The 13,335-nt window shown below is 34.5% G+C and overlaps 1 protein-coding gene across 3 annotated transcripts in view; it reads right to left on the bottom strand.

Moving 5' to 3' along the window:
• Positions 1–13,335, bottom strand: part of LOC136038492 (head-specific guanylate cyclase-like) — a 224,074-nt gene that overhangs the window by 137,587 nt on the left and 73,152 nt on the right. For all 3 annotated transcript variants that reach the window (XM_065721578.1, XM_065721579.1, XM_065721577.1), the window contains one exon: positions 7,678–7,816. In XM_065721578.1, the coding sequence (XP_065577650.1) occupies positions 7,678–7,816 (139 nt within the window). The remainder of the gene's footprint in view (positions 1–7,677; positions 7,817–13,335) is intronic.

The following is a 13,335-nucleotide window of genomic DNA, read 5'->3' on the forward strand; positions in this document are numbered from 1 at the left end:
CTCCAACTATCCCAAAGAGAGCGGATGCGTTCCGGTTATGTCAATCATGTATCTAGGACTTGTGCTTATTTTTCCCATCAAGTTTCATCCCAATCCCTCCACTCTAAGTGTTTTCCAAGATTTTAGGTACCCCCCTTCCAACTCCCCCCAGTGTCACCAGATCCGGTCAGGATTTAAAATCATAGCTTTGAAACATGATATCCTTCCAAACATCAAATCAAACAGTTCGTGGTAACGAACTGTAGTAAGGAGCGACCCGGCTCAATAGCTACCAAAACTCTAAAAAATCGGGTTTTGATATCAATAGCTGCATCAAAAGAATTGCATTTTAATGCTGATTTTAAATATATAAGTTTAATCAAATTTAGTCTTACCCATCAAAAGTTACGAGCCTGAGAAAAGTTGCCTTATTTTAAAAAATAGGGGAAAACAACCCCTAAAAGTCATAGAATCTTAACAAAAATCACATCATCAGATTCAGCGTATCAGAGAACCCTATCGTAGAAGTTTCAAGTTCCTATCTACAATAATGTGGAATTTCGTATTTTTGCCAGAAGACAAATCACGGGTGCGTCTTTATTTGTTTGTTTTTGTTTTTTTTTTCCAGGGGGTCATCGTATCGACCAAGTGGTCCTAGAATGTCACAAGAGGGCGCATTCTAATGGAAATGAAAAGTTCTAGTGCCCTTTTTAAGTGACCAAAAAAATTTGAGGGCACCTAGTCCCCCTCCCACCCTCATTTTTTCTCCAAAATCAACTGATCAAAATTTTAAGATAGCCATTTTGTTCCACATAGTCAAAAACCATAATAACTATGTCCTTGGGAATGACTTACTCCCCCAAAGTCCCTGGGGGAGGGGCTGCAAGTTACAAACTTCGGCCAGTGTTTACATTTAATAATGGTTATTTGAAAGTGCACTGCGTTTTTCAGGGGATTTTTTTTGGTTTTAGGGGTGGGGTTGAGGGGAGGGAGCTATGTGGGAGGATCTTTCCTTGGAGAAATATGTCATGGGGGAACAGAAATTCAGTAAAAAGGGCGCAGGGTTTCCTAAATTACTATAAAAAAACAATGAAAAAATAAACATGGAAAAGTTTTTTCAATTGAAAGTAAGGAGTAGCATTGAAACTTAAAACGAACAGAGATTATTACGCATATGAGGGGTTCTAAAAATACTTTAGCATAAAGAGTGAGGTATTTAGGAGGAGATAAATACCTCGCTCTTTATGCTGAAGTATTTTTAGGAATTTCAACTATTTATTCTAAGGCCTTTCGGATTCAGGGGTCATTCTTAAAGAATTGGGACAAAACTTACGATTTAGTGTAAAGAGCGAGGTATTAACGAGGGTACAAACCCCCTCATATACATAATAAAAATTTAAGAATATAAAAGTTTGTTACGTAAGCTAATTCTTAAGTTACGTATATTTTTTCTAATAAAAACATTCGTTAAAAATTAAAATATATAGTTGCCTTTTTATGTAACCGAAAAATTGCAGGGCAACTAGGCTTTCCTCACCCCTTATTTCTCAAAATCGTCTGATCAAAACTAAGAGAAAGCCATTTAGCCAAAAAAGGAATTAATATGCAAATTTCATTTTAATAATTTATGTGTGGAGAGCCAAAATCAAACATGCATTAATTCATTTCAGAAATTACAAAATAAAACTAGTTTTTTTTAACTGAAAGTAAGGAGCGACATTAAAACTCAAAACGAACAGAAATTACTCCGTATATGAAATGGGTTGTCCCCTCCTCAATCCCACGCTCTTTACGCTAAAGTTTGACTCTTTGCCACAATTCTAATTTTTAAAACAATTAATAACTTTAGCGTAAAGAGCAAGGGATTGCAGAGGGGGCAACCAATTTCATATACGGAGTAATTTCTGTTCGTTTTAAGTTTTAATGTCGCTCCCACTCCCCCCAGATGGTCAAATTGGGAAATCAACTATTTCTAATTTAATTTGGTCCGGTCCCTGATATGCCTGCCAAATTTCTTCATCCTATCTTACCTGGAAGGGTCTAAAGTAGCAAAACCAGGACCGACAGATCGACAGAATTTGCGATTGCTATATGTCACTTGGTTAATACCAAGTGCCATAAAAAATATAACTAACTCAAAAATATGGTGTCACATTGATTCAAGAAAATAGAATGGACTCAAATACATGGACTCAAAAATATGGACTCGCATGGGCTGATCCTACCGTTTAGAACAGGTCCTAGTTTAGGCCCCGTTTAGAACTAGATCCTATCGTTTAGAACAGGTTTCCAATAGATCAGAAGTCCTCATAAAACCAATGCTCGTGCTGGAAATCAATTATCCTTGACAAAGCCAGTCTATAAGAACACAGTTACCTTATCGGCAACGCTGACTAGCACCACTTACTTTTATCCATCCGATATTTTCTAATTATCGAATCAATCCCACAAGCCTCTTAGACATGTCCAGTACTCATGTTCTTTTGAGGAATTATAGTGCGGAAAGTAATTCCAATACAACAAGGAATCTCATTTTCTATTTTGAAACTCTATGTTTTAGTTTAACGGAGAATAATCCCAAAATTTTGGGCTGCATCATTGCGTAAACTGTGTTTTTATCTTTTAGTTTCATTATGGCAAGAAACACGAACTCCATGTTTGGAGGTTGAATATGAGATAAGTTGAAAAAACCGATTTTTGGTTATAAAATCGCAGTAGTTTTGATAAAATCTGAATCGATCTTTTTTCGTTAATTTTTTTTTCCGATTTGCGTCGGCTCGTATAATTGTGTAGGCTAACTATCGAAATTTAGACTAAAAGTAAACTGGCTTTCGAAACAATAAAATATCTTGGTAAAGTTTTATTGCACTTCTTTTCAATGTAGCTTTGGTGGCGGCCTTCCGCCACCTTCTTCCACTTCTTTGTTCCAACATAAAACCTTCTTTGTGGAGAGAACTGAACACAGCGGGGATTTACAGCCTTATCCAAATCGAATTTGATTTGTTTTCAATTTTTCGCTTTTACTTATTTATTTATTTATTTTTCTTTTGCCAATTCACTGTCTAAGACTTTTACATTTTACTATGTTAAACCATCAAAATAAAGAACATCCAAGGAACAAGGAAAAACACGAAAATAATCGTTCAAATTAAACAGACAGAACCGTTCCTAATGATCAAATTCAACGTATGTCCGTTTCTTAAGAGTTTTCCATAGATGAAAGTGCGGTCGCGAAGAAAAAGCTTGCAATCTATGACATGTCCGCTTAAAGCAGATATTCTTGCTGATAGTCAGTAATCATTGATAAAACCAATCAATAAACATCCATCAACAACACTGGCCAGCACCACGTACTTTCATCCATTGTAGAGTTTCTAATTACCATATCAATCCCACAGGTCTCCTAGGAAAGTCAAGTAGTCAAGATCTCTTAAGAAATTCTAACGCTCCACGTGTTATTTAAATGGAGTATGTAATTAAGGCTAGACAAAGACATCATATAAAAAGCCAAGAATAAGCGTTTTACGCATGTGCTCGCACCATATTCCCGTTTTGAATGAATGGGAACAGAGTTTCAGAGAAGAATCAAACAGTTCGTGGTAACGAACTGTAGTAAGGAGTGACCCGGCTCAATAGTAACCGAAACTCCAAAAAACACAATTTTTATAGCAATAGTTACATCAAAACAATCACATTTTAAAGCTGATTTTAAATATATAAGTTTCATTAAGCTCAGATTTAAATAGACATTTCTGAACGTTTTTTAATTAATGCGTATTTTGATTTTGCCTCTCCACACATGAATACTTAAAACGAAATTTGTATATTAAATTTAATTTTATGGCTAAATGGCTTTTTCATAGTTTTCATCAGACGATTTTGAGAAAAAAGGAGCAGGGGAGTAGGCCTAGTTACCCTCCAATTTTTTGGTTATTTAAAAAGGTAACTAGAACTTTTAATTTTTTACGAACGTTTTTATTAGTAAAAATATATCCCCCGCTCTTTACGCTAATTTTTTTTTGTTTACTGTTTTAAAAATTAGAGTTGAGAGAAAGAATCAAACTTCAGCATAAAGAGCGGGGCATTGAGAAGGGAACAGCCCCTTTCATGTACAGAGTAATTTCTGTTCGTTTTAAGTTTTAATATCGCTCCTTACATTCAGTTTAAAAAAATGTTTTTTATTTAAAATATGTTAAATTCAAGTATTTTAAATGGTGTTTTTTGAGGTTTTACACCTGAAAAGAATGAGTGAATCACCTATAATCCTTTCGTTCGTCCAACTGTAAAAGCTCGTATATATACTTTCATTATTCTGAGAAAATCGTCTTCAAAATTTCTCAAGTTGTACGTCACTTTTACAACGTATTGCGCCACACTAGACGGAGGATTGAAGTGACAAGCTGTTAGGATTGGTTTTTAAAAAGTAATCTTTCCAATTACAAAATTAATTTTCATGCCAAAGTTTGCTGACACTGCTAAACGTTGATTTTTCAACTTTGGCAAACGAAGGAAAATGCTGCAGATACGTATTTTTGCCACAAAAATATTTTTTGCGTAATTTTTGCCACAAAAACATTCTTGCATATACCATTCTATTCGCCCATTTGAGCTGAATTTAAAGGTATATTCAACTCGGAAAGTGAGTTTTCATGTATATACGCGTCTTTACCTTTGGACGGCCGTACTATATTGCTCAGTTGAAAATTCTCCTGACAAAGACTCATAGAGTAGATATGGTAACACCTGAGAAAACTTAACCTCCCTTTTAAAAGTATAAAAGGTCTACAGCCCTTCTCCCACCTCAAAATTTCAAATCAAATAAAAATGTTAACTTTTTTGTTTGTATAATATCTTTAATGTGTTAAAGATAATTATGAGGTTAGGAAAAAACTGAAGTAAAAAATAAACAAAAAGAAGAAAAGAAGATCTGTTTTCCTTCCTTGGCATTTGAGATAAATAAGTATTTGCACTAGGTCTTCATATTATTCATTTATCCAATCACCTAAGACACAGCAGTACAACCCAACAATCAACCAAATAGAAATCTCCAAATTCATGCATAGTTATTATTAATAAATGATTACATTTTGATAGATATAATAAAAACATTTGGTTATAAAAGTGATATTTTTCGTATAGATTTTTGACCTGAAATGAAAAAAACAGAGCGCTAGTAGCCTCACTTAACTCGACCTATAGAAAGCAACCACCTTCCCTTTTTTCCACAGGAGCAAAACACGTCATCCGTTGGCTGCACTAATATCGATAAAGAGGCTTCTTTAGTAAGAAATTAAATAAAAAAAAAACTAATTTTTTTAGCTGAAAGTAAGGAGCGACATTAAAACTTAAAACGAACAGAAATTACTCCGTATATGAAATGGGTTGTCCCCTCTGCAATCCCTCGCTCTTTACGCCAAAGCTTTTAATTGTTTTAAAAAGTAGAATTGTGGCAAAGAGTCAAACTTTAGCGTAAAGAGCGAGGGATTGCGGAGGGGACAACCCATTTCATATACGGAGTAATTTCTGTTCGTTTTAAGTTTTAATGTCGCTCCTTACTTTCAGCTAAAAAAATTAGTTTTTTTTTATTTTATTTCTGAACGTTTTTGAATTAATGCATGTTTGGTTTTGGCTCTCCGCACATAAATTATTAAAATGAAATTTGTATATTAATTCTTTTTTGGCTAAATGGCTTTCTCTTGGTTTTGATCAGACGATTTTGCGAAATAAGGGGTGGAGAAGGAGGCCTAGTTGCCCTCCAATTTTTCAGTTACTTAAAAAGGCAACTAGAACTTTTAATTTTTAACGAATGTTTTTATTAGTAAAAAATATACGTAACTTAAGAATTAACTTACACAACAAACTTTCATAACCTTATATTTTTATTATGTATACGAGGGGGTTTGTACCCTCGTTAATGCCTCGCTCTTTACATTAAATCGCAAGTTTTGTCCCAATTCTTTAAGAATGACCCCTGAATCAGAAAGGCCGTAGAATAAACAGTTGAAATTACTAAAAATACTTTAGCATATAGAGCGAGGTATTTATCTCCTCCTAAATACCTCGCTCTTTATGCTAAAGTATTATTAGAACCCCTCATATTCGTAATAATATCTGTTCGTTTTAAGTTTCAATGCTACTCTTTCCTTTCATTTGAAAAAAGTTTTCATGTTTATTTTTCATTGTTTTCTTATAGTAAAGCTAGAAAATCCTACGCCCTTTTCATTGAATTCTTCTTCCCCCAGACAGATTCCTCAAAGGAAAGATCTTCCAACATAGCCCCCTCTCCTCAGCCCCACCCCCAAAAAAAATAAAATCCCCCTGAAAACGTCTGTACACTTCCCAATAACCATTACTATATGTAAACACTGGTCAAAATTTGTAACTTGCAGCCCCTCCCCCAAGGATTGTGGGGGAGTAAGTCATCCGAAAAGACATAGTTATTATGGTTTTCGACTATGCTGAACCAAATGGCTATTAAAAATTTTGATCCGTTTACTTTGGGAAAAAAATGAGCGTGGGAGGGGGCCTAGATGCCCTCCAATTTTTTTGGTCACTTAAAAAGGGAACTAGAACTTTTCATTTTCGTTAGAATGAGCCCTCTTGCGACATTTTAGGACCACTTCAATTTTTTAGAGTTTTGGTTACTATTGAGCCGGGTCGCTCCTTACTACAGTTCGTTACCACGAACTATTTGATTGTTAGTATTGCTGTTTCATTTCGTGGCTTCGTCAGTAATTATTGCAGCACATTCGGCTCTTTTGAAACCATCCCAATTTTTTTATTTAATACACAAAATTTTGCTATTTTTACTGTACTTTCTGTTTATTTATTTGTTCAAACTATTTATTTGGGTGACCTCATTTTAAATGTTTTTTTTTTCTTCCATTCTGGGAAATATCAGCATTCTTCCAAGTAATCCGATTCTCCATTTTGACACTCTTGGCAGACAATAATCAGAAAATTACAGTCATTCTAAACAAAGAAGCTGGTAGAAGCGAATTATTATTGCTCGTCTTTCCGCAGCCTACTTAAAGGTGACTTTGGTGGAACTTAAAAACCTTTCAATAGCAGTGCTAAGAAGCAGCTTTGAATGGAATTTAAATTTGAGATTCATAACTTTGATGAAACTCGTAATTGGAATAAATTCCGAAAGAAGTGAGGTGTTGCCAATATTTAAGTGCTGCCATAATCGACTCTAATCACATACAAATATGCCCCCCCTCCTGTTTGCAGAGCTTAATAACGGTGCGAAGGAGTAGCTTTGAATGGAATTTAAATTCGGTTGAAGTTCATAACTTTGATGAAACTCGCAATTGGAATAAATTCCGAAGGAAGTGAGGTGTTGCCAATATTTAAGTGCTGCCTTAATCGACTCTAATCACATACAAAAGTGTCGGCACCCCCCTGTTTGCAGAACTTAAGCACTATGGGTACTGCTATTTCTAAAGAGAAGGTAATGCACCAGACTGGTGTTTATATTCTCTCTTTACTAGCAGCAGCACTTGCCTCCATCTTGCTCCCCTACAATCCCTGCAGAGCTATGCGTATTAATCTGGCTTTTTTGTTTTAAGCACAAAATATTTCGGCAACAAGATTTCATATGTTGCCCTTTCATATTACCCATGTCGTATGGCCAAAGTGCATAGCTCCAAAATTGGAGTAACAAGAATTAACAAAAAATGAAACCATAAAGTCTACCTTGCCAAAGGGTCCTTGCTATGTCTGGTGGGAATATCATATGCAAGAGACTGACGTTTTTCCTCCTCTCTTCGTCAACAGCAGTACTTGCCTCCTCAACACTTCTTCTTAACTTATCCATCCTTCTTTTTAGACCGTCCTACCGAAATGTTTACATATTTAGTAAATACAATATAAATATATTACGAAAATATGATACAAAATATAAATACATTTCGTCACCCTAGAAATAAAAACTAATGTGAACCGTGAGACTTTTAACGAAGATAGAAACTAAGGTAAAACCTAAGCAAATTTTTCAGCTATATGACTAGCAGTAGAGCTAAGCAAAATAGAAGAAAGAAAAAGTAACAACAAAGAAACATAAAAACAAATTTAAATCACAATCAAAAAGCTCCTAACAAATAAGCCCACCCCCCATAAAAATGAATTAAATGAGCCTGAGCATCCTCATTTCATAAGAATTCAGCTAAGACTGACATAATAATTAATCATTCAACATTTCTTAAAAAAAAAACTAGCTTTTTTACCATCTATTCCGGGACCCTTTTCAGCCCAAATTCATGAATAATTTTAATGATCATATGATTATTTTAAAATGCATAATATTATATTTTATCGAAGGTTTTACTGATGCCTTGTTTAATTTTTTGGTGTTTTTTTCTCAGATACCATTATGTGTGTTTTGGATACAAGGTGATTTTGATCAATTATTGACTTTTCGTTATTCTCCAATAAATCATATTTAGAAATTTTTGTACATTGGAGCAGGTTGCGTGTTCGCAAAACTCTTTTTTGTGCTTCTAATACAAATATTTGGGCTGATTTCGAAAGCACATTTTCAATCTTTTTTTGTCTTGTCCTGAGATTTACACAATAAGCCTTATGACATTTCTTAGCAATTTTAATGTTTAAATATAAATAATGATTTGTTCGTTATAAGAGTTTTCTTTGTAAATTTCAATTCTAAATAAAAAAATAATTGACAGAATTTTGCTAGGAGCAATGCTATATAATGATTATTTGGTTGATTTCTTGTTTTCAGAAAATTAAAGAAAAAGAAATGTCACTAAATCATGTAAAGCTCATTGAAGTCACATATTCTTGTTTTTAAGCCGAAAAAAAGCTTAATTTCTCTCGAACACTATTTTGTTTATGTTTTAAATTTACTTGTATTTCAGATTGCAAGTATGACACTAAAATATGATAATTTATGAAATATTCTTATTTAAGAAATTTACAAAAATTTACAAAAGTTTATTTTGGCATCGGTTGTTTTTCTGTAATGAAGTTTTTTTTCTACTTTCCTCTATTTTTGACAAGGAAAACCTAAGAGCGATTGACAAAAGCGAATTACAATTCGCTAATTAAGTTAAATGCACAAAAATTGATCGTACGAATTTAAAATAAAAAAAAGAACAATTAAAGTAAAAAATAAATTGTCCGAAAAGAGGCCGCTGGAGATTCCAATTCATGAAGATACAGATGAAAAGGACAAGGATATTTCCTTCAACTTCTTAGTGAAGATAAAAAATAAGAGTTTCCACCAAGCAACCTAAGACCAACTCAGTAACACAAGCTCCTCCTCCATCTCAACCTTCCCAAGAAGTTCCTATTTCCTCTAAATTTTTCCTTACAACATCCTTCTACTCCATTCGGGGACGACTTGCTTTTTGTTTGGCCATAGATGGTTGACCGATAAAGACAATCTTTGGCAATTTCCTATCTTTTATCTGCAGAGCATGTCTTAGCCGTCTCAACCTTTTTCTTAATAGCCCCAGAAAGCGGAATTGAATCATGTTTTTCACACAGCTTACTATTAGAGATACAGTCAGTAATATGGGTTCAAACCCAAAATATCTGTAGACAATTTCTCTGGAAAAAATGGAAAAAAACACAATTCAAAGCCATACTGTAGCTTCCAATATTCTCTTTTTGGTTAACATATATTTCTTCCTATTCTTCCAAATTTTTTCAACCATCAAAAAACACCCCAGGCCATGGCTATTCAACTTTTGACATCTTCACTGTACCCACCGCCTTTACTATTAATACTACCTAGGTAAGTGAAGCTGTCCGCTCGATCGATCTTCTCGCTACCAGCAACACCCGCTCACCATCATTTATACCTGATTTCGGCGACAAAGCCTTCTTAACATTGATTTTTTAACCTTTTCTTGTACCCTGAACTCTCAGACTCCAAAAATTCATTTTTTTTCTAATACTTTCATCTAGGATGCTTTAATCATTAGCATAGTCTAAATCTAGGAGATTTTACTTGCGTAATTAATTCCGTGTTCTCCCATTGACTTTCCTGTGCTTTTTAGGACAGTATCCATCTTTCCTGTGCTTCTTAGGACAAAGTCCATCAAAATGTTACATATGAATAGGGATAAAACGTAACCCTGCTTAATTCCTGATTCAATAAGAAACCCGCTATTAACCTCATTTCCTAAATTAACTGCAGCAATGTTATTCTTTTATATAACACTAACCACTTGAATGTAAATACCCGGTACAGGACCTGGTATGTACCAGGGTACATACCCTGTTTTTAACCTTACAAGGATTGGACCATTGATAAAACTCTTCATTCAGCTGAGTCAGACGGGTTGCTCTTAATCTATAAGACTGAGGATTAAAAGGAAATGATGTCTCAGACACTTGACGATTATTAATTTAAGAGCGTTTCAAGATTATCGCACTGAGTACTAATCATACAAAATTAAAATTAATACATGATAAAACTTATTTCAAAGTCGAACATTTGAAATAAAATGTTTTATCAAAGGCAAATAGCATTCTAGAATCCACAGAATGTCCATAAAAACTTGTCTGTTTGCCATCTTCTCACCACAATTAGGGTCAGCTATGCCAACCTCACTCCCAGAAATATTTTCAAAAAGAAAAATATTTTCTGGAGGTAAGTTCACTTTCAGAAATATTGTCAGTTATATTTGGTAAATACATATTATAGAGACAAATAATTGCTGATTAGAATATTTGTGGCCAGTGGTACAAAGACCAAACTCGTTGGTTTCTTAAAGACATCCATATAACACAATTCACATTCAATAATATCAAGTTTGATAATTTTAATTTGATAATATCAAAATCAGATTTAGAATTGGTAAAAGCATTCTATTCAAAGGCTTTGACTCAACAAAGTTCATAACAGAAAAAACTGCTTCGTTATTTTCATTGGTAATTGGTAAACTTAGCAATGACAGAACCCACTTTGCCAAATCCTGAAAGACTGGCTTTCCAATAGAGTCAAAAAACTGAGGCACGTGAAGCTCTCTACCGCATTGTTTACTCCAGCCAATCTCCAATAGGGATCACGAAGGTCAAATCTCGAAGGATTTTGCGCTGTAACTAACCACTCTAACTTGTCAAAAAGAAGAAAAAATTGCATTTGAACGTTGGTAAAACATTTTCACTCTCTGAAAATTGTGTGATATCAGTTTTAATGAAATAATACGTAATTTATGCAACACTGCAGTTGCTGTTGCACATTTCAAGTGAAGTTTTTGCACCGTATCAGGGATCTATTTCTTTGACAAAGTGGATTTCTTTTCTCAGCGTGAGGGGTAACAGTTTAAGGGGCAAAACTTAAGGATTAATTTTTGCTCATACATCGGGCTTTCAGATTCTCTCCATAGAGTGCTTACGCTAAATCACTTTTAAGTTTCTGAGAGCATAAATTCTAGAGCTATTAGACAACTCCCCAATGGTGAACGATGCACATTATTCCATATTTGAAAGTCAGAAGGTTGCTTAAACCATTTACTTTCAATAAGGATTTTAGTGAAGCAAATGGACTTTGGAACATGATGGCTGTGGTTGAACGTGTTATTACTATCAAACAGTTCATGGTAACGAACTGTAATAGGTGGAAACATCCCCTAAATGTCATGGAATCTTAATGAAAATAACACCATCAGGTTCAGCGTATCAGAGAATCCTAGTGTAGAAGTTTCAAGCTCCTATCTACAAAAATGTGGAATTTTGTATTTTTTTTTGCCAGAAGACAGATCACGGATGCGTGTTTATTTATTGTTGTTTTTTCGTTGTTTTTTTTTTGCTTTTTTCCCCAGGGGTGACGGTAACGACCCATTTGTCCCAGAACGTCGCAAAAGGGCTCATTATAACGAAAATTAAAAGTTCTAGTGCCCTTTTTAAGTGACCAAAAAAATTGGAAGGCATCTAGGCCCCCTCAAACGCAAATTTTCCCCAGAGTTTCCAGATCAAAATTTTGAAATAGCCATTCTGTTCAACTTAGTCAAAAACCAAATAATTATGTCTTTGGGGATGACATAATACCCCACAGTCCCGGGGGGAGGGGCTGCAAATTACAAACTTGGACCATTGTTTCCATTTAATAATGGTTATTACGAAGTGTATAGACGTTTTTGGAGGGACTTTTTCACGTTGGAGTGGGGGTGGGTCGGGGAGGGTGGGGTGGGGTGGGTCGGGTTTACGAGGGAGGATCTTTCCATGGAGGAATTTATCATGAGGGAAGAGAATTTCCACGAAGGAGGTGTAGGATTTTCTAGCATTATTTAAAAAAAAACAATGAGAAAATAAATACTTTGTTTTCAACAAGAAGTAATGAGCAGCATTAAAACTTAAAACGAACATAATATATTACGTATATAAGGGGGTTTGTCTGCTCCACAATACCTTTCTATTTACGCTAAAGTATTTTTAGTAGTTTCAACTATTTATTCTAAGGCCTTTGTGATTCGAGGTTTATTCTTAAAGATTTGGGACAAAATTCAAGCTTTAGCATAAAGAGCGAGGTATTGACGAAATTTAGATTCCATTTTAGTTATTCATGTGCGGTTAGCCAAAATCAAAACATGTATTAATTCAAAAACTTTCCGAAATTAAATAAAAAAAACACTTGTATTTAACTGCGAGTAAGGAGCCACATAAACGCCTCGATTTTTATGCTATAGTGTTTTTATTGTTTTAAAAAGTAGAGTTATGACAAAGAGTCAAACTTTAGCGTAAAGAACGCAGCGTTGAGGAGTGGACACCCTTTTCATATACGGAATAATTTCTGTTCGTTTTAAGTTTTGATGTCGCTCCTTACTTGCAGTTACAAAAACTTGTGTTTTTTTGTATTTAATTCCTAATTCAGCACAGAATGTTTTTACACTTTAAGATATAATATCATGTGGATATAGCGAGACATTTTTATGTCTCGTTTATGTCTTAGAATTTACCGCCCCCCCCCCCAACTAACCCAAAGAAATAAGTAATAACGAAATAACGAGTAAAGAGAAACGAAATAACGAGTGGAAATGACGAGACTTTTTTATGTCTTGTTTATTCTCAGAATTACCCCCCCCCCAACTACCCCAAAGAGATAAATAATAACGAAATAACGAGTAACGAAATAACGAGTGGAAATAACGAGACATTTTTATGTCTTGTTTATGTCTCAGAATCAACCCCTCCCCCCTAACTACCCCAAAGAGATAAATAATAATGAAATAACGAGTAACGAGTAACAAAATAACGAGTGGAAATAACGAGACATTTTTATGTCTAGTTTATGTCTCATAATTACCCCTCCCCCCAACTACCCCAAAGGGATAAATAATAATGAAATAACGAGTAACGAGTGATGAAATAACAAGTGGAAATAAC

This window comes from Artemia franciscana, chromosome 18 (assembly GCF_032884065.1).
Source record: "Artemia franciscana chromosome 18, ASM3288406v1, whole genome shotgun sequence".
Taxonomy (NCBI): Eukaryota; Metazoa; Arthropoda; class Branchiopoda; order Anostraca; family Artemiidae; genus Artemia; species Artemia franciscana.